The sequence below is a fragment of the Natator depressus genome, chromosome 9, assembly GCF_965152275.1.
Source record: "Natator depressus isolate rNatDep1 chromosome 9, rNatDep2.hap1, whole genome shotgun sequence".
Taxonomy (NCBI): domain Eukaryota; kingdom Metazoa; phylum Chordata; order Testudines; family Cheloniidae; genus Natator; species Natator depressus.
The window spans coordinates 68,640,309-68,668,047 of NC_134242.1; the positions used below are offsets into that span (position 1 = coordinate 68,640,309).

The window sequence follows — 27,739 nt, forward strand, 5'->3', positions numbered from 1 at the left end:
CCGGGACTCATTTTTGTAGCCCTAGGTACCTAGGACTACATCTTGCCCATCCTAACCCCTAGCCTAGAATAATTTTGAAGAAGAAATTTCCACAACTAGTGGCCTGGGGAGGAAATGTTTCTGGAGTAAAATTGATATTTTATTTTACCATCTTCTATTTGAAGCTGCAGAGAGAGTTGTAATGTTAGAATAAACCTGGGAGACATGGCTTAGTAGACAGAGGACAGGCAAAATACACAATAAATTAATCACCTGGCTCCACAATTTTTCACAACTGCAATTTGTCCCATTGGCTATCACATGCATGTACGAGGTGTATATATCAGACTACAAATAAGTACACGTGTACATGCTGTGATGACTGTGCCAATCATGCTCTTTTTTCTTGTGACAGTTTGTAGATTTTAAAATAAACGTCTCTGGGTAGTGTCATGGATAACACACACCCACTATAGTATACCAGCATCAGCTCTTGTCATGCTGTTTACATCAGCTGCTTTGTGCCTCAAACATTTGTGAGAGTTTAAAAATGAGTGTAATATATTATAAATATTTTTAATGCTCTCCTCTTGGGTTTTGATGTGGCGTGGTGAAGCACTAGAAGACAAGTGCAAAATGTAGACTCCACACTTTTTTGATATTTGCGATATCTTCCAGACCACAGTCTTGGTCAGCAGCATCAGAAACCACAGTCTGGATCTGTGTATTAGTTTTCTTAATGTGTTTGTCCTTCACCATGAAAGCTGTTCAAATCCCCTAGGTAATTAAATCATCTAGATCTGTTTTGTAAAAAGGATACTTCAAAATTATAAAAGGGGAAAAATAGCACACTATAAACCAAAACAAATTAATGAGTTCATGTATAAAAAGAACAATACTGCACAGAGAACTACCTTTCCCTTCAGCAAATCTCACAGAATTGGACAGATGGCACCAAAAAAAGGTAGCTGCCTTATTTTGGCGTGAAATGCATATTCCACAGGTCTAATTATATTTCCTAAGAAATACCTGTTCTTAAAGAAAAGTGTATTAGAACATAAAAAGCAAAATTTGCATGTTATGATAATTTCCTTTGTAAGTAACAGTTATTGTCAAAATTATTTATATAGTGTACATTTAATCAAAATATTCCCCTCCCAACATTCATTTTCTTCTATCTATCCATGCAATAAAGTCTTAATCCTTCATTCTGATATTGTGACTTGTTTCCTTAGAAATGAGTACCATCGTATAGAATTTTGATTTGTGCCTGAGAGGGCTGGAAAAAGAGAGACTTGTGAAGGAGAAACTTTCATACAGCCATATCCTACTACAAATGATATGAATATCGAGCTCACTTATTTATTGTATTACTCTCATTCACAAAAAAGGTAAACACAAGAGCTAAATCTCTGCACATTGATATGAAGTCTGTATACACACACCCTCTCCCCAACAGCTCCTGGGCTGTTTGTTTTTAACAAAAAATGTTCGCATCTTTTAAAAAACAAACAAACTTAAATCTTTTCTTAAGTGTTTTAATGTTAAGTATGTATGTTGCCCACTTCACCTTCACAGCATCTGATATACATTAACTAATTTACAGTTGGGATAGATAACCAATTTTACCTGAGCTAGGTAATCAATTTTCCAGGTGAGGAACTGATAGAGAGATTACGTAATATGGCTCAGGCCTCCAAGAGAGTCAGTATCAAAGATGGTACTAGACTGTCTTAGAAAAAAGTAATTCAACAGATGGGTCAAGAACTCAAAGTTATCATCATTCACTGAGCTAGAGAATGACTTTCACACCATACTGGCCGGAGACCAAACAGATTTATGTCATCAATTGTTCAGTGTGGTAGGGGTCATATCCTGGCCTCAATTGTGAATGATGGCTAGTTATTAACTATGCACTTGTGAACCCTTCATATCAATAGTTAATAAATATTTGGTTGATTCTACTTCCACTGGGGTCAATAGCAAAGCTCTCACTGATGTCAAACAGGATCATGCTCATTGTGAACAATTTACATGCTACTAGGTGAAATGAAAAATTCAGAGTCTTGCTATACTTTTCTTCTTGTTACAATACTGTGGTGTAGCTAATTATATTCACTGTCTTGTCTTGGTAAATACAGGTCATGTAGCTGGTACCTCTGGACCTGAAGGAAAACTCATTCTTTTGGCATTTTAATCCACTTCATGCCCCTTGTTTCACAAGCATCATACCTGTGAACAGCACTGAGATGACTCAGCTGAGCAGCTGTAAAACTCAGTGACAATGTGCTGTAACAGTTTTGCTTACTATTTCACACTGCCTCTCCAACTAGAAACAATTTAATAGGCAAGTGGAACAAGTGGGCATGATATAGCAGGATTACTATTCTTATTTTAACCCTAAGGATATCAAATCGTAAAAAACAATCTGGACAGGAGTGGAAGAAAGGTTCAAAAGCAGCATGAATTGGGAGAGAAGGACAGGGGAGTTAAAAAAAACAAACAATTGACTTAACAGAGGAAGGATGGTCCAGTGTTAGGACATGAGCCTAGGAATTGGTAGAGCTGGGTTCAATTCCCTGATCTGCCACAGATGTCCCTGCGTGTCCTGGACAAGTCACTAGCCTCTATTTGCCTCAGTTCCCCATCTGTACAAATAAGGATAGAACATTAAAGATGATGAGGCACTCAGATACTACAGTGATGGGGGCCACATACACACTGATGACAGACAGAAACAGTATTAATTTTGCTGATCTTTTCACAGACCAACATTTCTGAACTTCCTCTATTCCCCTCACTCAGGCTTTCCTCTCTCAGAGCCCTTCGACCCAGAAGACAGATATTGTTTTTAAGCTTCCAAATAATGAGGTCTGAAAACATGAATTTTGCTTACAATCTCTGACTATCCCCTGTATCTTGATATGTACAGATACTTCAGTCAGTTGGTTTATGCAGCAGCCTATGTGTGAATTTCCCATGCACATAAAGTTTTCATCATTTTACCCTAGATATTACATTTAACAGCTCTTTAACATCGAACTGGACAATGGCAAGATAAGCACGTGTTAATTATAACTATTTTTATCGTCACTATTTTAAAACGTGTGCATTCTGAGCACAACTCATCTATCTACACAGCAATCGGAAGTGTGACTGCAGCTAGTGCTTCCTGCACTACCTTTAATCTAGTTAGCACAGCTAAAAATAGCAGTGAAGACAAGGTGGTGCGGTGCAGGCTAGGAACAGAGTACATCTCTAAGGTTCTAGTTTTGTTTGTACCGCCCATACTGCCGCATCTTCATTGCTATTCGTAGCCACGCTAGCTAAACTACATGACCTACAATCACACCCCTGACAGCAGCAAAGACACACCAAGAGTTAGTGAGGACGGACGGTTTTGTGCAAATGAATTCAAGTCTTTGTGCCACAGCTCCACATCTGTCACATAATGGGATTGTTAATGCTTCCCCACCAAACAGGGTTGCTGTCAGAATAAATTCAAAAATGTTTGTGGGGTGCAGTGATGGGATCCATTATGAGTACCTAGACAGAGAGTAAGCATTTTTGTCCTTGAAGAAATTAAACAGCACTGTTAAGGCATAGGTAAACCACAAGAGGCCAATGAAATCAATGGGAGTTAGGCACCTTTGAAAATACCACTGGATATCTACCTGAATCTTTAGGTGTTTAAATGCCTTTAGTAATCTGGCTCAACACTGATCATACCATAGAATGCTATATTTTCCTCAATTCAATATGCACCAAAGAATGGCTAGAAGAATGCTCTTTGCTCAGCAAAGCATCCTGCTTCCCTGTTACATCTGCAACAAGGAGTATGTTGATGGAACACATTTTGAGGCTGCCTGTGTCTGCACTTTCTGCATTAACCATGAGGATTCTGGTCAGACCAGAAATTTCCCAGGTAATGCTCTGGTTGCTGGGGAGCTGTTCTAAAGCTAGCAGCTCATTCCCCATTTACGCTGTCGTAAAGCCAATGCCATATTAGATGCAGAGTACGGAACAGGAAGAAAAGGCTCAGCAGTGTGCACCAATGTTATTTAGCAGACAACACAGCTGGTGTGGCAAGAGATATTCTTCAAAGTCAGAGCACATAACATTTAAAAAGAATAAATATTTAAAGGGCTGAGGGACAAAAACCTTTAGAGTTTCCCAATTTTCCAGACTTGGCAGATTTGACATTTGGACTTTGAAAGTAAATGGAACAATTTGGCATAGATTCATGTACAAGTGGTTGTCTATTGAGATACAGACCTAAACCTGACTGTGACATAGACATTCCCAGTTATATCACCCTGTGTCCAAACATCTTCTCAGTATTTTACCAAAAGGGGCCATATATGGTCTCTGCCAAAAGCTAAGAATTAATGCTTGTACAGGAAACAATGTTACAGTTATGTAACATGTAGCATACTGCCTTCCAAAACTGCTGGAAATGAAACATACCTGAGGCGGGGGAATCTCAGGGCTGACTCAATCAACACTGAGAACAATACACAACCGTGGAGCTAGCCCAAGCTCTATATTTACTGTTTGGACAAGACACAGGTTTGAGTGTTTACAAAGACAAGAGAACCCTAAAACAGAAGCCTACAACTGGAGGACTGCCTGGGCTAAGAGACAATATTCTGTAACTGTACCAGAGAAGAAGAAAGGACACAAGATATTAACCATTACAGAGGAGACACTCTGTCAACAGGAGTGTTTCATGGGAATGCAAGCTTTCTTGACTGGACAAGCGCTGTAAGGACTGACCACTGGGTGAAAAATATCTTATTAGACAGGAAAGTAACTTGTTAATAAGTATAGACATAGATTGCATTTTACATTTTTTATCTGTAACCTCATGTTTCCAAATCCTTAGAGCTTGCTTTTATTTAAATCTTTATTTCAAGCTCCCAAATAAATTTCAATTTGGTTTTACTATAGATACATCTAAGTGCCTTGTTAAACAGAGAGTGCTGAATGGAGGTGAAGCCAGTAAACAGAGGTACACTGCTTCCATGGAGGCAGTGGGTCTGTGTACATGGCAGATGTCCAGAAGATAAGGAACTGGGAACTCACGTGTAACACAGTATGGTGGGCTAACTGCTAGTCTGCAAAGGGAAAGGTGGGGCTCACAGAGCTCCGAGAGGCACGCTTGTGTTGCCAGCACCTGGTAATTGTGGACAGTTTCCCCAAATGGGCACCCCACTGTGAGTAAATGGTGACGATCCATCCCTGGACACCTTGCTTAACCCTGGAAAGTGTTACACTGACACACACTCCTTCACATGGTTGGGCTACACATGACTCAGTACAAAAGAGATACACTGTGAGTGAGGTAACATCTTTTATTGGGCCACTTCTGTTGCTGAAAGAGACAAGCTTTTGAGCTACACAGAGCTCTTCTCCCAGACCTGAAGAAGAGCTCTGTGTAGCTCAAAACCTTGTCTCTTTCACCAACAGAAGTGGCCCAATAAAAAATATTACCTCACCCACCTTGTATCTCTAATATCCTGGGACCAACATAACTACAACAACACTGCAAACAATTATGTACAGAAGTCTAACATGGACCTTCCCATAACCCTGGGAGAAGCAGGAATGAAGTTAATGGTTGAGCAAAAGAGCAGCTGTTCAATCTTCAGACTTACTATCTCCGTTGAAAATGCTTTGCTTTAATTTATATCACATGTTGTATCAAGACAATTAGAGAAAAGGGTCTAGTAATTGCCCGTGTTGATGTACCAGAGGCAAACTCACTGGAATCTTTGTCTATGGAACACTCATTTATTTTAATAAGCTCTTAACAGCTTATAATAGAATTGTGGCTTAGCTGAAATTGGACAGTTTTTATCATATAATTATGTGCTGGACTGAGGAACTGATAGGTAAACTTGAACCAAATGGGATTTTTTCTTCATAATGGCCTCCCCTGCTGAAATCAATAAGGAGTTAAGTGCTCACAGAAGATTCCTGATTTCATGACCCCCGCCCCCTTTTTTTTTTTTTTTACCTTTGTTGCTGATTCTTTTGCTGATGCTGCTCAAGACCCACTCAATTGACCAATTTTTAGTGCCTGTATGCAACAGCAATACTAAGGTCTCAGAGAAACCTCTTATGTTGCAACTAACTGTATTTCTGGAGTGGTTGCTTATCAAGGCATGCAGCTCATTTTAAGTTATAATTATCTGGAGACTCAAGCCTGAACTAAGATGTCAGTAGATCAATAACAAAAAAATACAAATAATTATGGAGGGCAGGCTACCCAAACAGCTATGTTCTTTCTATGTGTGGGCCTTCATTTTAATTACCAAAACTAAAACTACATTCATTTGCAAAGGCTTTAATTTAGATTCAACACAGATCAAAAAAAATTGTTAAGGATGAAAATCCATCTTTAGCCAAGTTAACTAATCATAGACATTGCAGTATGTAGCATGCAGTCAAGCATCATATTCCAAGGCACCACTTAAAGTGACCGTACCATTTACGGGAATTAGGGACAGGAGGATAATTTCAGTTTTCGCAAAAAGAAAAGGAGAAATTTCAGTTTTGACTCTGATTTTTTTGGCTTTTCCAAGTTTAAGCTAGAAAATTAACTTCCTTTTCCAAATCTGCCAATAACAATGTATAATAATATTTAACAATATGAGTTACCTAATCAATTGCCAAGGACTACCCCCTTTAGTTAGAATGAGGTAAGTGCACAATCTCCTGCAATTAATATAAAGGAACACACAAATGAAATTAGGAAATGTTGCATTTCACAGCTCTGTAACTGATTCCTACAGATATTTTTATTAATTCATTCATTTTATTTTATTTTTTGATTGATTGATTTTTGCTAAATAGCTTTTTAAAAGGAATGAGAAAGTCCTGTTTATTTATCTGAACATTCATCCACAGAAATCTTATTTCATTAGTCTTTTTAGATTGACTGGCATTAGGTGTCTCATATTTCTGCAGTATATAATGAGGTGATATTGTCTGTATCAGTATTTACAGGGCAAACTGGCTTCCATTTCTCTGAAAATTACTCTGAACATTTTTGTTATTGTTCTAAAGATTGGAAACTGATCATTTCAGTTTCTAGACTTGACAAAGTTAATTCTCAGTGCCAATAAATAATTAGTCCTCCCATTCACCCTGCAAGTCCATAGCCTGATTTGTCAGATAAAATATTTGTATATTAAGATTAGCAATAAACATAGCTAGTACAGTACTTTACTATTACCTGGAGTTGCAACTAAAAAGGAAACTGTGTCTGGCACTTGGAAGAAAAGGTTGGGTTTTGTGGATGGCCAACTTCCGCACACATTTTATAGGTTTCAGAGTAGCAGCCGTGTTAGTCTGTATCTGCAAAAAGAACAGGAGGACTTGTGGCACCTTAGAGACTAACAAATTTATTTGACCATAAGCTTTCGTGAGCTACAGCTCACTTCATCGGATGCATTCAGTGGAAAATACAGTGGGGAGATTTTATATACACAGAGAACATGAAACAATGGGTGTTACCATACACACTGTAATGAGAGTGATCAGGAAAGGTGAGCTATTACCAGCAGGAGAGAAAAAAACCTTTTGTAGTGATAATCAAGGTGGGCCATTTCCAGCAGTTGACAAGAATGTGTGAGGAACAGTGGCGGGGGGGGGGGGGGGAATAAACATGGGGAAATAGTTTTACTTTGTGTAATGACCCATCCACTCCCAGTCTTTATTCAAGCCTAATTTAATGGTGTCCAGTTTGCAAACTAATTCCAATTCAGCAGTCTCTCATTGGAGTCTGTTTTTGAAGTTTTTTTGTTGAAGAATTGCGACTTTTAGGTCTGTAATCGAGTGACCAGAGAGATTGAAGTGTTCTCCGACTGGTTTTTGAATGTTATAATTCTTGACGTCTGATTTGCGTCCATTTATTCTTTTACGTAGAGAATGTCCGGTTTGGCCAATGTACATGGCAGAGGGGCATTGCTGGCACATGATGGCGTATATCACAGATGTGCAGGTGAATGAGCCTCTGATAGTGTGGCTGATGTGATTAAGCCCTATTATGGTGTCCCCTGAATAGATATGTGGATACAGTTGGCAACGGGATGTCCTCTTAGGCTCTGGGAACCGCGGCCAGTGGGAGCCGTGATTGGCCGAACCGGCGGACGCGGCAGGTAAACAAACCCGCCCGGCCCACCAGCAGCTTTCCCTGAACAAGTGGCATCCCAAGTTTGGGAAACACTGGCCTAGATATATCTAGAAAAGGCATATCTTTTGGGGTGATTGATAAACCCGTATGCTATGGGATACAAATACTTAAGCACAGCAGAATGGGTTAAGAAGAGAGCTTCAGCATCAGCTTGACTTCCATTAATTTAGAAACTTAAAGGCTCAAGTGACCAGCTGAGTAAACAGGATATGTCCAGATTATATATGCACACAGGCTTTGTGAAAATGCCTTCATTTCTGTGGGTTGAAGGGAGCTGAACATAGAAGATTAGCATAAGAACAGAAGACAAAATTACCACTAGTCTCCAGAAGAGGTCACTAATCAAGAGGTTTTCCACACAAATCCAATATATTGAATTTTATGTTTTGCACTTTATAATAGAAAGTACACAGAAGATAGCTAGCAAACAGGGGACCGCAAACAGGGGAGCTAGAAAGGGAGTTTGTAGGAGGGAATCATAATATAATTGCTATGGTTAGGGCTGTTTGCCAGTGCCAATACTGCTCCCGTCTCCTCCACCTGTGCCTGTACCCAGACAGACACCTAACCATGGATGCCTCTACCCAGATCCTGGTGTGGACTTGCAGAGACTCTGGCCTGCATTTCCTACTCTCAGAATGCCAGGCTGGGGGGACCATCCATTGTGAAAGGTGCCTGCTGGTGGAATCTCTCAGGAAGCAGAAGGGAGAGCTACAGAAGGAGGTGGCTAGGCTGAGGAGCATCCGTGCCCAAGGGGAAAAATGAGAGAAGTATGGGGGGAAAAGCAGGAAGAACTTGAAATGCTAGTAAATAAACACAACTATGACATAGTTGGCATTACAGAGACTTGGTGGGATAATACGCGTGACTGGAATATTAGTATAGAAGGGTACAGCTTGCTCAGGAAGGACAGGCAGGGAAAAAAGAGATGAGGTGTTGCCTTGTATAATAAAAATGTATATACTCGGACTGAGGTTGAGGAAATAGGAGACAGTCTTGTTGAAAGTCTCTGGGTAAGGATAAAAGAGGTAAAAAAAAAAAGGGTGATGTCATGGTAGGGGTCTACTACAGACCACCAAACCAGGAAGGAGAGATGGATGAGGCTTTTTTTAAACAACTAACAAAATCATCCAAAGCACAGAACTTGGTGGTGATGGGGAACTTCAACTACTCAGACATCTTTTAGGAAAATAACAGTGCAGGGCACAGATTATCCAACAAGTTCTGGAAATGTACTGGAGACCATTTTTTCATTTCAGAAGGTGGAGAAAGCTACTAGGGGAGAGGCTGTTCTAGGTTTGATTTTGACAAGTAAGGAGGAACTGGTTGAGAATTTGAAAGTGGAAGGCAGTTTGGGTGAAAGTAATCACGAAATGATAAGAGTCCATGATTCTAAGGAATGGTAGGAGGGAGATCAGCAAAATAAAGACAATGGATTTCAAGAAGGCAGACTTTAGCAAACTCAGGGAGTTGGTAGGTAAGATTCAATGGTAAGCACGTCTAAAGTGAAAACAATTGAAGACAGTTGGCAGTTTTTCAAAGAGACATTATTAAGGGCACAAGAGCAAACTATCCCACTGCATAGGAAAGATAGGAAGTATAGCAAGAGACCACCCTGGGTTAACCCAGGAGCTCTTCAATGATCTAAAAATCAAAAGCGAGTCCTACAAAAAGTAGAAACTATGTCAAATTACAAAGGATGAATATAAACAAATAACACAAGTATGTAGGGACAAAATTAGAAAGGCCAAGGCACAAAACAAGATCAAACTAGCTAGAGACATAAAAGGTAACAAGAAAACATTCTACAAATATATTAGAAGCAAGAGGAAAACTAAGGACAGGGTAGGCCCATTACTAAATGAGGGGGGAGGGAAATAATAACAGAAAATGTGGAAATGACAGAGGTGCTTAATGACATCTTGGTTTTGGTTTTCAGCAAGAAGGTTGGTGGTGATTGGACATCTAATATAGTGAATGTCAGTGAAAATGAGGTAGGATCAGAGGCTAAAATAGGAAAAGAACAAGTTAAAAATTACTTAGACAAGTTAGATGTCTTCAGGTCACCAGGACCTCATGAAATGCATCGTAGAATACTCAAGGAGCTGACTGAGGAGATATCTGAGACATTAGCAATTATCTTTGAAAAGTCATGGAAGAGATTCCAGAAGACTGGAAAAGGAGAAATATAGTCCCAATCTATAAAAAGGGAAATAAGGACAACCCGGCAACCCAGGGAATTACAGAGCAGTCAGCTTAAAGTCATGGGAGAGATTCCAGAAGACTTGAAAAGGGCAAATATAGTGCCAATCTATAAAATGGGAAATAAGGACAACCCGGGGAATTACAGAGCAGTCAGCTTAACTTCTGTACCCAGAAAGATAATGGAGCAAATAATTAAACAATCAATCTGCAAACATCTAAAAGATAATAAGGTGATAAGTAACAGTCAGCATGGATTTGTCAACAATCATGCTAAACCAACCTGATAGCTTTCTTTGACAGGGTAACAAGTCCTGTAGGTGGGGGGAAGTGGCAGATGTGGTATATCTTGACTTTAGTAAAGTTTTTGATACTGTCTCACATGATCTTCTCATACTCAAACTAAGGAAATGCAACCTAGATGGAGCTACTATAAGGTGGGTGTAACGGGCAAATGGTAATTAATTCAAAAATGATCTGGACAAACTGGAGAAATGGTCTGAAGTAAATAGGATGAAATTCAATAAGGACAAATGCAAAGTACTCCATTTAGGAAGGAACAATCAGTTGCACACATACAAAATGAGAAATGGCTGCCTAGGAAGGAGTACTGCGGAAAAGGGATTTGGGGGGTCATAGTGGACCATAAGCTAAGTATGAGTCAACAGTGTAACACAATTGCAAAAAAAGCAAACATCATTCTGTGATGTATTAGCTGCAGTGTTGTAAATAAGACATAAGAAGTAGTTCTTCTGCTTTACTCCGTGCTGATTAGGCCTCAACTGGAGTATTGTGTCCTTGGAGCCACATTTCAGGAAAGATACGGACAAAATGGAGAAAGTCCAGAGAAGGGCAACAAAAATGATTAAAGGTCTAGAAAACATGACCTATGACGGAAGATTGAAAAAAAATGGGTTTGTTTAGTCTGGAAAAGAGAAGACTGAGAGGGGACGTGATAGCAGTTTTCAAGAACATAAAAGGTTGTTACAAGGAGGAGGGAGAAAAAAATTTCTTTTTAACCTCTGAGGATAGGATAAGAAGCAATGGGCTTAAATTGCAGCAAGGGAGGTTTACGTTGGACATTAGGAAAAAAATCTTAACTGTCAGAGTGATTAAGCACTGGAATAATTGACTAGGGAGGTTGTGGAATCTCCATCACCGGAGATTTTTAAGAGCAAGTTAGACCAACACCTGTTGGGAATGGTCTAGATAATACCTAGTCCTGCCATGAGTGCAAAAGCTTGGACTAGATGACTTCTTGAGGTCCCTTCCAGTCCTATGAGTCTAAGATACAAGTTCTAATTATTTAAATGTTGATGGTTTTGCAAAATAACAGTGACTGTTCCATACTGAACCACATTCATGAACCACATTCTCTAATGTTTCATCACCCAGTAAGTCCAGGGCCTGAACTCATATACAGAGCAAAGCAAGAGGGTCTTACATTCACAGATAGGGTATATTGATCCATTGAACTGATACATCAGTCCTAAATGCCTCCAATACGTAATCTAATAGTAATATTAGGGTTCACATTTTCAATTTGGGAGATATATTTGTCTTTTGCTGTGTGCTGAATTTCATAGCTTAGCAGATCTCCCCACTTGTCCATAAATGGGGGCTGCTCAATGTCCACAGCAATGGCTCCTTTCTACCATGGGGGCGGGGAGAAGACTATCCAGCTCCAGCCCCCAACAGCACAAAGTGAGAGAATCTCCCTGAAAGAATACTCAGAGATTTTCCCTCCAAAAGCCCCTCCCTGTGTGTTTTAACATGAGAGGGATGGCTTGGCTTCTGGTCAGGGTGCAAAACACTTACGGAAAAGACAAAAATTCTGTGCCTAGCTCCATCTGTGGCTACAGGCCATTGAGAGTGCATAAGAATTACACAAGTTGATTTACGTTATGAAAAATGATTAGTAAAACCCCTGTGGATTTCTTAACTGTACTGTGGCGGGATATAAGATTAGTGTAGCAATTCCCATCATCAAATGTATTTACTGTTAAAATATTGGATTAGTGATGTTGTTATCCACTGTTCCAAGATTAAAAAGTGATTCTTTAAAACTGTGAAGAAAAATACTACACTCCATCACTTGTAATTAGGCTTGCAGTGTGAGTGTGGGTTTTTTTCCCCTTCCTATTAAAAAATTCTGCTCACTAAAAAAAAAGAAACGCAGTTCCCTTATTTTGCTTTGTAAAGAGAAAGGGTCATACTTACTCGATAAAATTATCCCTATGTATTTCACTGCACCTGTCAGTCAGGCTCCTCAGCAGCATCAGGTCATCATAAATAACCAACATCTCATACCTTGCACTACCTGGTCTATAAAACACACAATGATGTACATGCCAGCTGGGAATAATTATAAGTGAGATTTTAATCACTGGACATTTAACCTTCCTGAAGAAAGGTCCTTTTTTTTTTCTAGTGTTTTGTGAGAAGAGGGTGTTGTTGACCTCCAGTGTCATCATCTTCTGGGTTTTGGTTGAGAATATGGGCTGAGGGATACGGGGTGGTCAGTTAAGAGTGGTTATATGCTATATTTGTTAGTCTGGATTTTGACCAGACAAATCTTTGTTGTTTGCCTTTGTTTATGTTTTAAAGGTATAAAGTGCCTCGTGTTGTTAGGATAGGTGCTTAAAAAGAAATACATAAAAAGATTCAACCGCCATTCATTTCCCTCCTCTCATGTAATGCTGCCAACCATCTCTGAAATTCCTTGGGTACTTTAGATACAGAGTGCAGACAGTGCAAAGGGTGTGAACAGAGGAAAGTTTAATAATGCACACAAAAAATCTGAAATTGACGCAATGGTAGATTTACCCTACTGGCCTTAGTGGCAAAAGCTGGCAGGTGCCCACTGCCGCAGAATTTAGCTAGCCAACTCCAGGCATTGTTCCCATTACTTATCCTATTAAACTGGATCTCTGCCCTTAGCATTCTTCCTTCTTGCTCTAGGTTAATTCTCCCTCCCCCTTGACCTCTTAATCCACAATGCTGACATAAAACACTATAAATGAGAGTACCCAATGCTAGAGCTTGGTTTGACTTTAAATTGCCCTATGTCTAGCTGACCCTCAGAAATCTAATCTAGGCTATTTGCATGTATTCTTAACTGCAGCTGACGCAGTTTTGAATAACCTTGACACAGTTTATCAGCCAAATGTTTAATCAGGCAGTGCAGCAAGAAAACGTAACCACAACAATACAAGGTATTTAACATTTCAATACAGTGTATAAACTGATGAGAAGCTCATCTTAGCAGCTACTATCATGTACCCTTTTCCTGGTGCTCTCTTCCTCTGCAAAAATCTTGTCTAAAATTTACCGGAGAACTATATATAATCGTTCCCTGATGTTGTCATATGTTTTATGTTCCACACAGGGAAGTTCAATTTCAAATCACTGGGTTCATAGTGAGAGCAACAGGGAACTGTTTGAATTAATTTGGGGTCATAGTGGAGGTAAAGGATTTTGACTGTGTGTTCGGACCCACAAATCCATGGCTTTGACGGGACTCCCTTTTCCCACCCGTGCAATGAAGTGTCACTGAGAAAGCTTTGCTGGGATTCAGATTTCCTGGAAGAGGACAATTGAATTTCAAACTGTCTGGCTCATGGGTCTATTTATAACTGCTATAATTGGCTGGAATTTGTTTGGGGAGGACCAAAACCACAATGGAACTGAAAAACAAAGAAACACTCCCACAAGAACACTTACTTTGTCTTACACTCTATATGCAAAACTATCCAAACACCAATATCTGCCTGTGTCTCCACTTCCCGTCATCGGGACACAGATGTGGTAGTGTTTGCTTCAGTGATTGTGCATGTGACCAGATCGGCCTCTGAACACTGAAGATGTGCTACAGGCTGCAGGGTTTATTTCCTTTTGTTGATAAAATGCAACCTGCTACTAAGTGGCTGACTTTGAATTCTCAATAAATAACCCAAATAACTTAGTGAATTTTTCTATGCATTCCAAAAGAACTGTTGAGTATCCCTTTTAGAAAAGAGGTACTCATTCAGCCCCATCTAAATATCATATTCCTATAAATAGTAGTTGCTTCTTCCTATGGTGCTTCCCACTAGATTTTAAGCATATTCTGCTTGCTTTTAGAGTTGGGAACCAATTTGCTTTATGGGCACCGTTTGTACCATTTGCCCGTTGCTCATAAAACAGACAAAGCCTTTATCAGTACCATGAATTTTCACTCACTTTATATAAAATGTCTAAGGAGGGATTTGCAGTAGCCTGAATTACATCCATGAAAGAATTAACAACTAATTTAATTTTCTGCTACGATAATGGCCTCAGTGTTTTACATTTTGTTGATCACATTTCTTCCATCCAAACAAAAAACTCATAAAAATTGTATCTGGTTTAAATTTTTTTTCTAAATAACTAAGTAAGATGAGTGCCCAAAACATTACATTTTTAAAGCTATTCAGTCACACAAGCAAATATGAAGTAAAGTAAGGATTTGTTCCTAATCTGAGATAGATGGATATGGAATGGCAAACATAATACACTGAAAAATCCCATGCAGCACGAGTGAATGCAACATATTGGCTGGTGTGTGTATACAACTGCCCCCTAATAAAGGTCATCTTTATTGTTCGTAACTATTCCTTTAGCTTAAGGCCTAAAGTCCTGTGCTTTGGAAGCTAATGATTCAAGGCTTTTACTTTCATTTCACATGCACATTTTACCTAGCAACAGGGATATCTGTATATATGCAAGCACAGTTCAAGAGCATATCATTCAAAATCAGCAGTAATTCAATCCCATGTCCATCAGACCTCAATCAAGTCTTCAGATAATGAGATGCTGATTTTCAAGGAGCGAGCCCAGAGGTGCATGAACAGTCAGCACCTTGCCTCATGTAAACATTCACTTACTGCAAAAGTTCACACAAACTAGAGATTGAGAGAACACAAGTGGATGTTCAGTTCCAATTGTGAGTTCCCATGTTGGATTTTCTGCATACACTTGCAGTAAATATGACTGTAAAATGTCATGGGCTCCAATACGTAATTCGTTTTTAAAATCAGGCCCTAAGTGAAGGCAGAGCTGCTTGAGAGGAATGCTCACAGTGTAAAACGTCTGGCAGAACTCTAACTATAGGCAGAAATTACCAAGTGTACAAGAGCACTGTAATTACAGTGGGTCAGTCCTCTTCCCACACCCCCATCCAATATTTATACATAAATGAAGGCAGGGCTGATATGTAAGAGACAAATAAAGGAAATGGCTCTAAATTCCTAAATTTAGCATAATACACAAATTAGTAATAAATGATTTGCCAAAGTAAATACGCCAAAATAGGATCCTATAAAGCATTGTGTGTTCCTGAAGGTAAATGTTGCATATCAATATTCTCATTCATCCATCTCCCTGTCTTCTCATTTGAATAAGCACCACATCTTTTCTGGTGGGTCAAACTGTTGGACCTTAAGATTTAATATGTCAAATTCATGAGCCTTCGCTTTAAGCTGTCATTCTGTAGGCTTAAATAGAATTCTATCCCAGAAGTTAATGAGCTGTTCATAATTTCCTAAGACACCATTTGGATACTGATTTAATTTTAAATTTCTATTTTGTCACTGGTTTATTTCAACCCCCATTATAATGATGTGTGTCAGGAAAAAGGTCCATGAATGACATGAGCTGAAATCCTTATATTTTTTGAGGGTATGAAACATGCTGGGGGGGGGTGTGGTAGGGGGGGAGAGGGTGAGAAAAAGGAAGCAGATCTTAACAGGGCTAAGCCAAATAACATAGCATTTACAGCCACATTAACCATGGGACTCTCATAGAAGAACCTAAAGCAAATGCCACATGATGCTACCTACCAGAGAGCTACCCATTACAGCGCTTCTTTGGAGACTCAAATTGATACTGTTAAGACTCACAGAAATGAACACTACTATGCTACTGAGGAGCAGAGGCAAACACAGAAACTTATCAATAATGTGGTTCCTACCTACCTGTGGCTGAGTCCATGATTCCAGGCTTGTCTCTTTCAAAGGGCTCTGGGGTCTTCCCTTCTCTTTTGTGTGCTTTTGAAGGGAGAAAAAAATGTGTCAGGTTATCTGCTCAGCCAACATATTCATATGAACACTCATTTTCTATTGTAAGGTACAAATTACAAGACATGCATAAAATTCAGACAATGACCGTCAACCAGAAATGCCCACATTTCCAGAGGTCACTGGGATAGGTCTCAGAGTAGCAGCCGTGCTCAAATAAATTTGTTAGTCTCTAAGGTGCCACAAGTACTCCTTTTCTTTTTGGGATAGGTCCTTTTTTTTGACTCAGTACATAACCCAGTTTTAATGCAGCAGTAATGTAGTGCGGAATCCCAACAAGATTGCATCTCATGCTTTGTTGAATTGAACAGCAGCACTTTTTCAGTCTTTCTTGAAAGCCCTTTTATAACATTAGATATAAAAGTAATAGATAGCTCTGATACAGCAATTTTCATCTAAACATCTCAAAGCGTTTACAGATGGGGAAACTGAGGCACAGAGAAGAGACGTGACCTTCCCATCACCACACCACAAGCCAGTGGAAGAATCTGGAATAGAAACCAGACTCCTGATTTCAAGTTCAGTGTCCTGTCCACTAGACCACACTGCCACGCCTCATTTATTTTGGCAAGTGAGGACATACCATGAATATAACATCTGTTACCCACAAAGCAACTGCAATTAATTTAAGTGCAAAACAAAACAAAAATCAAACAGAAAGCTCCTCCAATACACCTACTTTTTAAACACTGTGTTATTGAGGTTTCTTTCATGCGTTTGGCTGATAGCCTTTCCCTTTCCTTAAAGCTCTTTATAATAGGAGCTTAGAAGGATGTGCTGTTTAATAGCTCATTGACCCTTAAACTCTGAGAATTCTAAAGAAGTGGCAAGACTGACCCCAAATCAAAAGTCTTTACAATCAGATGGCTTAAAGGAGCCCTTGAAGAATTATATTTGCTGACTCTTCATATTCCCAAGTAAATTACTGACATTTCCAAATCACCCTGCCAACTTGTCAGTGTGTATAATTGCTCAACTCTGCTCATAAATGTTTTGGATTTTATGAGTATAGGGATTGAGTGCAATTTCAACTACCAGAGAGTCACTGTTAAAGTCTTGTGTGAGTATATTATGCCTACCCACACATATAACTGGTCTTAAGATAAATAGCAAACATCACACTTTTCATAACACTAAAGTGGTCACTACCTATTTTTGGCAGTGTCTTGCGATATACTGCAGAATAATAGATTTGGTAAATAGTAAGACATCATCTGACATCCTGAAGGGCATTGACTAAGATTTTTCAATAAAACTAGAACTAAACTGAATGTTGGCTGGAAGCATTAAATAAATTTTCTAGATAAATGGTCAAATAAATATATCTATCCTCACACAGAGACTGATATACAATAATAATTGATAAAAGTATCCCAGGAGTATACTATTACAACATTCAGACTAATATAGACTTCATTAACAGTAGTTCTATCAATGGAAGCTGTGCATTTTCTCATTTTATATGTTCTTCTGTACAAGATTTCTGTTTTGGACTTTCCTAAGAAATATTACATGCTGTAGTGTTGTTCAAGACAGCAATCAAATTTAGCAGTCCTGCTAAAGACAGAGATGGTTCATGAACCCATACATTACTCCAAAGAGGGAAACAGCATGATCCAAAGGTTAGAGCACAGGATTGGGACGGAAGAAACCTGAGTTTTATCACAGACTCTGCTTATGACTCATGGTGTAACCATGGACAAGTCACATACCTGCTTCTTGTCTGTTTCTCCATCTCTAAAAGGGGGATAATATACACTTTTGTGAAGTTCATCACCATCCTCTGACAAAAGGCACTATTAAGGGACACGTTTTATTATGACATCTTTATTTTGGTAGCTGTGAAACTTTACACTCTGACATGCCATGTTATGGGAGAGCCTAATGACATGTCATAATGCCGCACAACAGTGTCATATATGAATGCCTCAGATCATGGCGAGTAGTGCAGTATAAATACACAGAAATGTGATCAGCCAAAAGATTTGCTGTCTCTGGTAATATATATTTTAAGTATCTGATTAAAGTGAAGGATGTCAAAAACACAGTCTGTACACTACCTCAGCTATCTTCTGTTTGTATGGATTACTGAGAGTGCCAAGTTCAAATGACCATGGAAATAAACAGAGAATTTAATTATGGTAGATTATATAATGGCTGCAGATGGTGGGGGGGGCATCTTGTTTTAAAATTGTACAATTACACATCCCTGTCATTTGCCTGTGGTGTTGGATGATGTGATGACAACTGAACATGATTCAGTGTTCAAATATGACAATGAATAGATTAATTTTCTCTGAGGGAAAAAAATACCAGATTTAGTGTGAATCAAATCCAATTAAAACGGGCATATTTGTTTCATATTCTGGGGGGGGAAGCGATGTTTTTTCATATATACACAAGTATAGGTAAATATATTCTACTTTTAAGCCGAATAAACAACACACATGTGTATATATCATTAGTTAGTAGTAGTAGTAAATACATCTACTGTGGTACTACCTAGTGGCAAACGTCATGAGAAACACATTGTGTTAGGTGCTGTAGAAATACTTAAAATATTTATTAACTAGTTTTGATAAATTAAGAACCCTTCCAAATATTTTGTCCATTTTTAGTATCAAATTCCAAAAATCCTTTTAATGAGGTTTGGAAATGTTGGCTAAATGGTTTTCCACTTCCAGTTTCTGTCCAGGAAAGGCAACAGAACTGCTCAAATACCGTCAAGAAAGGCTGTTCTTTTCCTAGGGCAGTGTTTCCTAAACTTGGGACACCGCTTGTTCAGGGAAAGCCCCTGGCTGGCAGGCCCAGTTTGTTTACCTGCTGCGTCCGCAGGTTCGGCCGATTGCAGCTCCCACTGGCTGCAGTTCGCCGCTGCCAATGGGGGCTGCGGGAAGCGGCGGCCAGTACGTCCCTTGGCCCGCACCGTTTCCCGCAGCCCCCGTTGGCAGCGGCGAACTGCAGCCAGTGGGAGCCGCGATAGGCCAAACCTGTGGACGCGGCAGGTAAACATACCAGCCCGGCCTGCCAGGAGCTTTCCCTGAACAAGTGGAGTCCCAAGTTTGGGAAACACTGTCACAGGGAATTGCCAGCTATGATCTGAAATGAAAATGCCACAAATCTGATCAGAAAAACATGTTTTCATAAAATTTCCAGGTCAGTTTTCCAGTCTCCAGAAACTTCAAAACCAGTGGTAACTTGAGTACTACAGAAATAGGCAGGAGGGGGAACAGGAAGATGCTTGGAAACAAACAAAGAGAGGGACTGATATCAGGAAGAGGAACTGGGCACTATCCTTATGCAATGCAAAACTCTTTAAGATAAGTTATTTTTTCATAATAAATGAGAACCATGAGCAAAAATCCATAAAAGTCACTGGAAAGACTACCATTGACTTAAGTTTGAACATTTGAACATTCAAAAGAGAGGATACTCCATGGGGGGGGGGATTTGCTCACGCCCCCCACCCCCAGCCCTGCCCCAACTCCACCCCTTCCCCACCCCCATTCCAACCCTTCCCCCAATGTCCCCGCCCCAACTCCACTCCCTCCCTGCCCCATTGGACCCCTTCCCCAAATCCCCACCCCAGCCCCGCCTCCTCCCCTAAGCACGCCGCGTTCCCCCTCCTCTCCCCTCCCTCCCAGCCGTGCGAAACAGCTGTTTCACAGCGCAAGCGCTAGGAGCTAGGGGGAAAAAGCGGGCACTCTCTCAAGTGATCAACATTCACTTTCTTTCTAGAATGATCAACATTCACTCTCTTTCTTGAAAGATCAACTCTTATTTGGGGAAAAATAATAATGGCAAAATCCCGGACGTTTTTAGATATTTAAAAATTCCTCCCGGATGGCGATTTAAGAACCAAAAAGCCAGACATGTCCAGGAAAATACGGACGTATGGTAACCCTACCTAAGTGCACTTTGGATCAAGCCCTGAGCATGTAACTTTTGAAAAAATTGCGTGCACACACCAACACTTTATACTTTGCTGAGTGGCTTTCAAACATTAACAAATCAACACACAAACCACCCTTGGTGAACTAGGTATAGTAAAAGAAATGTGATATTCACTCCAGCCACCACTCATATACTACCACCTCAGGAGTAAAAATACGTTTAGAAAGGGCATAGAACAGGAAGCCAAGGCTAGCATCCTTTCTCTTTTAAGAAGTGGCAAGAGAAACAAGTGGTCAGGATCCTGATTTTATTTTTCACCCATAGTATGAATTCTATACTTGACAATCTTCTACCTTGCCTTTTGCAGAAGTAAGCATCATATATATTATCAGTTATTATTTAAAATAATCACTGTCTCAGTTTAAGCAGTATTGTGTCTTGTTTTTAGCAACCAAGCGCCCATTTCTAGGGAAATGCAAGTGGCATGATGCCACAGTGTTATAAAACAATTCTTGTAGTTTTTAATGGATGATGCTGAGTGTCACCAGTGTTGTTTTAACAGCCACTTCACTCTAAGACTCTGACAAGTGCCAAAAATGTGTGCTTCTCAACCTTCAAAAAATAAATTAAAATCGCTGTGAATATATGTTCACCATTTAATTAAATGTAATTCCTTGAGGAAGGGGGTAAATTATTAGTGAGTCCTAACCTGTGTAGTTGGACTGGATATGTGCAAAAAGAGAAGTTACCAGACAACCAGATGCCTGCTCCCATACTGTCAATTTTATAAACAAGCAAGCACAGAATAAATAATGGCCTAAGCCTGATGTAACATTTATCTCCATTTTATGGAAGCATCTGATGACTTGTGGGTGGCTGATGTACTCTGAGAAGCTAAGAGTTAGAACTGGAATTAAAAGTAGTAGCTGTCAGGTTCCCATTTATTTCTTTTTAAACCTAGCTTTCCTCCCTCTAGTCCATTGGTTTTCAACCTTTTTTCATTTGCAGGTCCATAAAAAATTTCAAATGGAAGTGCGGACCCCTTTGGAAATCTTAGAAAATAGTTTGTGGATTCTCAAGGATCCGCAGACCACAGGTTGAAAAGCACTGTTCTGTGATAATGACAACCTTTTGCAGACCCTTTAGACCAGTGGTTCCCAAACTAGGGGCGCCACTTGTTCAGGGAAAGCCCCTGGCGGGCCGGGCCGGTTTGTTTACCTGCCGCATCCGCAGGTTCGGCTGATCACGGCTCCCACTGGCCGTGGTTCGCCGCTCCAGGCCAATGGGGGCTGCGGGAAGTGGTGTAGGCTGTGGGACATCCTGGCCGCCCTTCCTGCAGCCCCCATTGGCCTGGAGAGGTGAACAACAGCCAGTGGGAGCCATGATCGGCTGAACCTGCAGACACGGCTGGTAAACAAACTGGCCCGGCCCACCAGGGGCTTTCCCAGAACAACCGGTGCCCCTAGTTTAGGAACCACTGCTTTAGACATAGTCTGTGGACCCCCAGGGGTCAGTGTTGAAAACCAGCGCTGCAGTCAAAACAAGTTAGAACTGACCCAAGCGAATTTTCTGCAGGTTCATTAAAAAGCTACATTTACAAGGCATTAATGAACTCTGTAGCTCAGTATTAACCCGGCCAGAAGTCATAGGTTCTCTGTGCAAATAAGCCTAAAGGGCATCAGGGCAAAGGAACAAAAAGAAAATGCTTGGGATTAAATTATGAAGGTATTGAAACCCTACTGAATTCCAACAGGAAACCATATTTCATCAAGCTGAATGGGAAGAAGAAAGTCTGCTAGTTCCCTGCAAATGCAGAATAAGTGGATGATTGCGGGAATATTACCAAAGACCAGTATAATCAAAAAGCAAATGGGTCATTACCCTACAGTAAATAATTTTATTTGTACAATACAACCACCAAAAAACCCACAACAACTCTACACTATTAGACTTAATCTGTTTATTACTGCAGCTTTACAAAGAGATAGGCTGGTTTGCTACAGGACCAGAAAATATAATATTCTATACCATGTCTTCCCTGTTAGAGACATTGGCTGTGAATGTTGGAGCATGGTTTGAGAGAAGATGCTGAAATATGCTACCACAACATTTGTCCTCTCCTCCACCCTGGCCCCCTCACCTGGTCCAGTTCTCCCTCCTGATCTCAACCACAGTGGTTTCACACCCTTTTTTCTTCCACCACACCCTTTCCTCCACCATTCCCTGGTATACTCTGTCTGAGCTGCTCAAAAACTCCCCAGGCTCTCTTCCATGAATGTCAAGTAATTTCTGCTCCCACCCAGACTGCCTCCCAAACTCTTTCCTCACAGTACCTTTCCTGATCACACATTTCTCATCCACAAGTCAATACTGCCTTTTCCCATCCCACTTTTTAAAATACACCATAATAGAGGCTCAACTTAAATGTATACCCCAAATTAAAAAAAAAAACAAACATAGTAATAGAACCAAAAAAGTGCCACCGTGGCTAAACAACAAAGTAAAAGCAGCAGTGACAAAAAGGCATCCTATAAAAAGTGGAAATTAAATCCTAGTGAGGAAAAGAGAAAGGAGCATAAACTCTGGCAAATGTAATTAGGAAGGTCAAAAAAGAATTTGAAGAACAACTAGCCAAAGACTCAAAAAGTAACAGCAATTTTTTTTTACATACATCAGAAGCAGGAAGCCTGCTAAACAACTAGTGGGGCCACTGGATGAACGAGATGCAAAAGGAGCACTCATGGATGATAAAAGCCATTGCGGAGAAACTAAATGAATTCTTGAATCAGTCTTCACAGCTGAGGATGTGAGGGAGATTCCCAAACAGGAGTCATTCTTTTTAGATGACAAATCTGAGGAACTGTCCCAGATTGAGGTGTCATTAGAGGAGGTTTTGGAACAAATTGATAAACTAAACAGTAATAAGTCACCAGCACCAGCTGGTATTCACCCAAGAGTTCTGAAGGAACTCAAACGTGAAATTGCAGAACTACTAACTGTGTAGATTCTGTACCAAATGACTGGAGGATAGCTAATGTGACACCAATTTTAAAAAAGGGCTCCAGAGGTGATCCCTGCAATTACAGGCTGACTTCAGTACTGGACAAACTGGTTGAAACTATAATAAAGAACAAAATTGTCAGACACGTAGATGAACATAATTTGTTGGGGAAAAGCCAACATGGTATTTGTAAAGGGAAATCATGCCTCACCAACCTACTAGAATTCCTTGGGGGAGGGGGTCAACAAGTGCGTGGACAAGGCGATCCAGTGAATATAGTGTACTTAGATTTTCAGAAAGCCTTTGACAAGGTCCCTCACCAAAGGCTCTTAAGCAAAGTAAACTGTCACGGGATAAGAGGGAAGGTCCTCTCATGGACTGGTAACTGGTTAAAAGATAGGAAACAAAGTGTAGGAATAAATGGTCAGTTTTCAGAATGGAGAGAGGTAAATAGTGGTGTTCTCCATGAGTTTGTCCAATTCAACATATTCATAAATGATCTGGAAAAGGGGGTAAACAATGAGATGGCAAAATTTGCAGATAATACAAAAACTACTCAAGATAGTTAAGTCCAAAGCAGACTGCTAAGAGCTACAAAAGGATCTCACAGAACTGGCTGACTGGGCAACAAAATGGCAGATGAAATTCAATGTTGATAAATGCAAAGTAATCCACACTGGAAAACATAATCCCAACTATACATATAACATGATGGGCTGTAAATTAGCTGTTACCACTCAAGAAAGAGATCTTGGAGTCATTGTGGATAGTTCTCTGAAAACATCCACTCAATGTGCAGCGGCAGTCAGAAAAGCAAACAGAATGTTGGGCATCATTAAGAGAGGGATAGATAAGACAACAGAAAATATATTGCCTCTATATAAATCCATGGTACTCCCACATCTTGAATATTGCATGCAGATGTGGTTACCCCACCTCAAAAAAGATAAATTGGAATTGGAAAAGGTTCAGAAAAGGGCAACAAAAATAATTATGGGTATGGGAGAGCTGCCATAGGAGGAGAGGTTAATACGATTGGGACTTAGGGGGGATATGATAGAGGTCTATAAAATCATGACTGGTGTGGAGAAAGTAAATAAGGAAGTGTTATTTACTCCTTCTCATAACACGAGGGGTCACCAAATTAAATTAACAGGGAGCAGGTTTAAAACAAACAAAAGGAAGTATTTGTTCACACAACACACAGTCAACCTGTGGAACTCTTTGCCAGAGGATGTCATGAAGGCCAAGACTATAACAGGGTTCAAAAAAGAACTAGATAAGTTCATGGAGGATAGGTCCATCAATGGCTGTTAGCCAGGATGGGCAGGGATGGTGTCCCTACCATCTGTTTGGCAGAAGCTGGGAATGGGTGACAGGGGATGGATCACCTGATGATTACCTGTTTTGTTCATTCCCTCTGGGGCACCTGGCATTGGCCACTGTCGGTAGACAGGATACCGGGCTAGATGGACCTTTAGTCTGACCCAATATGGCCATTCTTATGTTCCCTTTCCTCCCAATGCTGTCTCCTACCAGTTGACAGAAGAAGCAAGGGCAGAGTCTTTCACACATCCCAACAGCCAGCATAATAAGGGATATAGCACAATGACCATAAATTTAGGCTCCTTGATTTTTGCAGCACCAATACTGGATCTTGTGGCAAGCTAACATTTAGTCAGCAGCCTGCAGGATGTGAGGAAAATATTCACAGAGATTTGTTTTCCATTAAACATAAAATGAATAAAAACAAGCATGTTCTCTATAATTCAATAAAATAATTCATTTTCTGGAGGGTTTTTTTTCCTATGAATCTAATGCTATTGCAGAATTCAGCTGTGGAAAGCTTCAGACTACCTTTCCCATATGCCACAGAGTACATAGGGCCTTATTTGCAACTACTTCCTTTGATGTGGATGTAACCTTTTGGGGGCAAAGGGTGCTCCTGAAATCACACACTGAGTGTCTAGGAGACTTGCCCTGGACTACAGCAGCAAAGGTGGCAGAAGCTCAGGATTCCATTTCCCAGATTGCATAGGGTCCAGGGCATAGATAGAGCTGGCTAGCAAACAGAATCAATCATAAACAGGACTCAGAAACAAAGGGTTTTACTTTTGGCTTTGGTTGTGTTTGCAATGTAGCATGGAGAGAAGCATCACAGCCAGGGAGGAAAGTCAGAAGACTGGGAAGAATCACAATCAGGCTACCAAGAGCCAGTTTCACTGCACACTGGAATCCAATCTTACCATGTGTGATGTGGGTAATTTGTAAGAACACTCCTATTTATTTATTTTGCTATTTTGTTTTAAGCCAGCTACCGACTTCAGTGCTGCACTGAGCTTCAACTCACTACTTGCCAGGCTACTGGTAGCAGAGAGCACAAGGCAGTTTGTACAAGCTGCACATTTGGAAGGAGTAGAGTTTATATATTGTTGGCTTTGTCTTTTATTATCCTGATCCCTTTTTCCACTGTTCCCTACCTTGAATTCCCCATACCTAATTAAGTCCCAGTTACTGTTCTGTTACTCTGGAAATTGTGATAGCTATTTTATTTTTTGTGCTCTGACTGACACTTCTCTAATCGATTGCGTGCTAAATATTTTCCCAAAGGACAAGCACTCTGTGTTCACTGCGCTAGAAGGGGTTTCCTTGGAAGGAGGCACCAGGCATCCTTACAGATGAACCCAGGACCGATAACCCTGAGGAGAAAAAGCTGCAGCCACACATCAAGATCGGGGTTACATGAATGAAATGATACGGTCATTTAATATGTCATGTTAATGTCTGTGTCACTTACTCAGTTAGCCATCCACTCCCTCATTCATTAAGGTAAGCAACAGAGAAACCAACCATTCAGAATCTCAAGCCGGAAGGCCCCTGTTCTTGGAAAAGATAGTGCTTTTCAAAGTCTGAAGTAGCAAGTAGAGTCAATCACGTAGAGCAGTGGTTCTCAAACAGGGGTTCAGGGCCCACTGGGGGGCCATGAGCAGGTTTCAGGGGTGACTCCAAGCAGGGCCAGCATTAAACTTGAGGGAGCCCAGGGTAGAAAGCCGAAGCCTCACTGCATGGGGCTGAAACCCCACCACCCAAGGGCTGAAGCTGAAGACTGAGCAATATAGCTTTGCATGGGCCCTTGGCATGGGGCACCAGGCAATTGCCCAGCTTGCTACCCCCTAACACCGGCCCTGGCTTTTATATGCAGAAAACCAGTTGCTGTGACACATGTGGGCCATGGAGCTTTTATAGCATGTTGAGGGGGCCTCAGGAAGAAATAGGTTGAGAACCTCTGAGGTAGAGTCACAGAAAGAATGGCTATCGTCTAACATGAGTCAAGGAACTTTCTCAGAATAAGGAAAGCAGCATTATCCTGAACAGCTTCCCTCCTTCTGCTTCATTGTAGAACTTCTACCTACAACCTTCCCCTGCTCCCTTAGGTCAAGCGACCTTCTACAAATCTAAACATACAATAGAAATAGTCTCACGGAGTCCTTTTGTTTATGCTCCTTTTACTTCCCCCCTCTGACATTTAAGCTTAATACAGAGAAGGAAATTCTATTCATAATGAGAAGATGCATCGATTGATTTCAGTCTGAATGGTACATTATGGTTTCATCAGTTCAGTTAGAGCTCCCTGAGCTCCTACAGATGCACCAATTACAAATTCTGTGCCAGCTAGGCATGACTTTTAGGATAAATTAGGTTCCCTTCACTGCACGTTTAGCAGAACACTAGTAACTTGAGAGGTAACTTCAGCATCTCTCCAGCTAGTGCCTCTAGAGCTAATGCACGCTGCAACTGGGGAATTGAGGGACCCCATGTGTAGGGGCACCATGCCTAGCTACATCCACTCTCCCAACAACAGTCGGTCAGGAGGAGCTTGTAGGTGTTAGACTATGGGAATCCCTAGAGCATGTTCCATAAGCAGTCACAACCAGCTACAGCAGAAGGCACCAATAGTAAGAGACAACCTTCCAGCCCCAACTGAACACAGAAAGGTTTCTTTGGACACCAGCCTGAGAAGCTTCCCCCTACCTTCTCCACAGCTGGAGCAGCTAAGAAAAGCCTACAGGGGTAGACTGTGGAAATCCCCAGACCTTCTAATTTGCTTCCCCAAGGCAGCCAGCAACAGCTGCAGCAGAGGGATCATGTCTCAATCACCCCCACCTGTGTAGTAGTAGGATGCCTAGCACTCTACTTTCCTTTGGCCCTCTCCGTTTGGAGAACAGCAGCAGCAAACAGGAATCTTCACAGCTCCTATTATTAGTCACTTAACTTTGACACTTGAACTCTGGACCCCCTTTTTCCTGCTCCTCTCTTACTTCCAGGCTCATTCAGCTGCCTATCCTCACTCTCCTGCCCATTGTGGTT

The 27,739-nt window shown here is 40.6% G+C and overlaps 1 protein-coding gene across 3 annotated transcripts in view; it reads right to left on the reverse strand.

Annotated features, from left to right (window-relative positions):
• PCDH11X (protocadherin 11 X-linked) overlaps positions 1 to 27,739 on the reverse strand; it is a 949,600-nt gene that overhangs the window by 470,531 nt on the left and 451,330 nt on the right. For all 3 annotated transcript variants that reach the window (XM_074964440.1, XM_074964439.1, XM_074964443.1), the window contains one exon: positions 16,375 to 16,446. In XM_074964440.1, the coding sequence (XP_074820541.1) occupies positions 16,375 to 16,446 (72 nt within the window). The remainder of the gene's footprint in view (positions 1 to 16,374; positions 16,447 to 27,739) is intronic.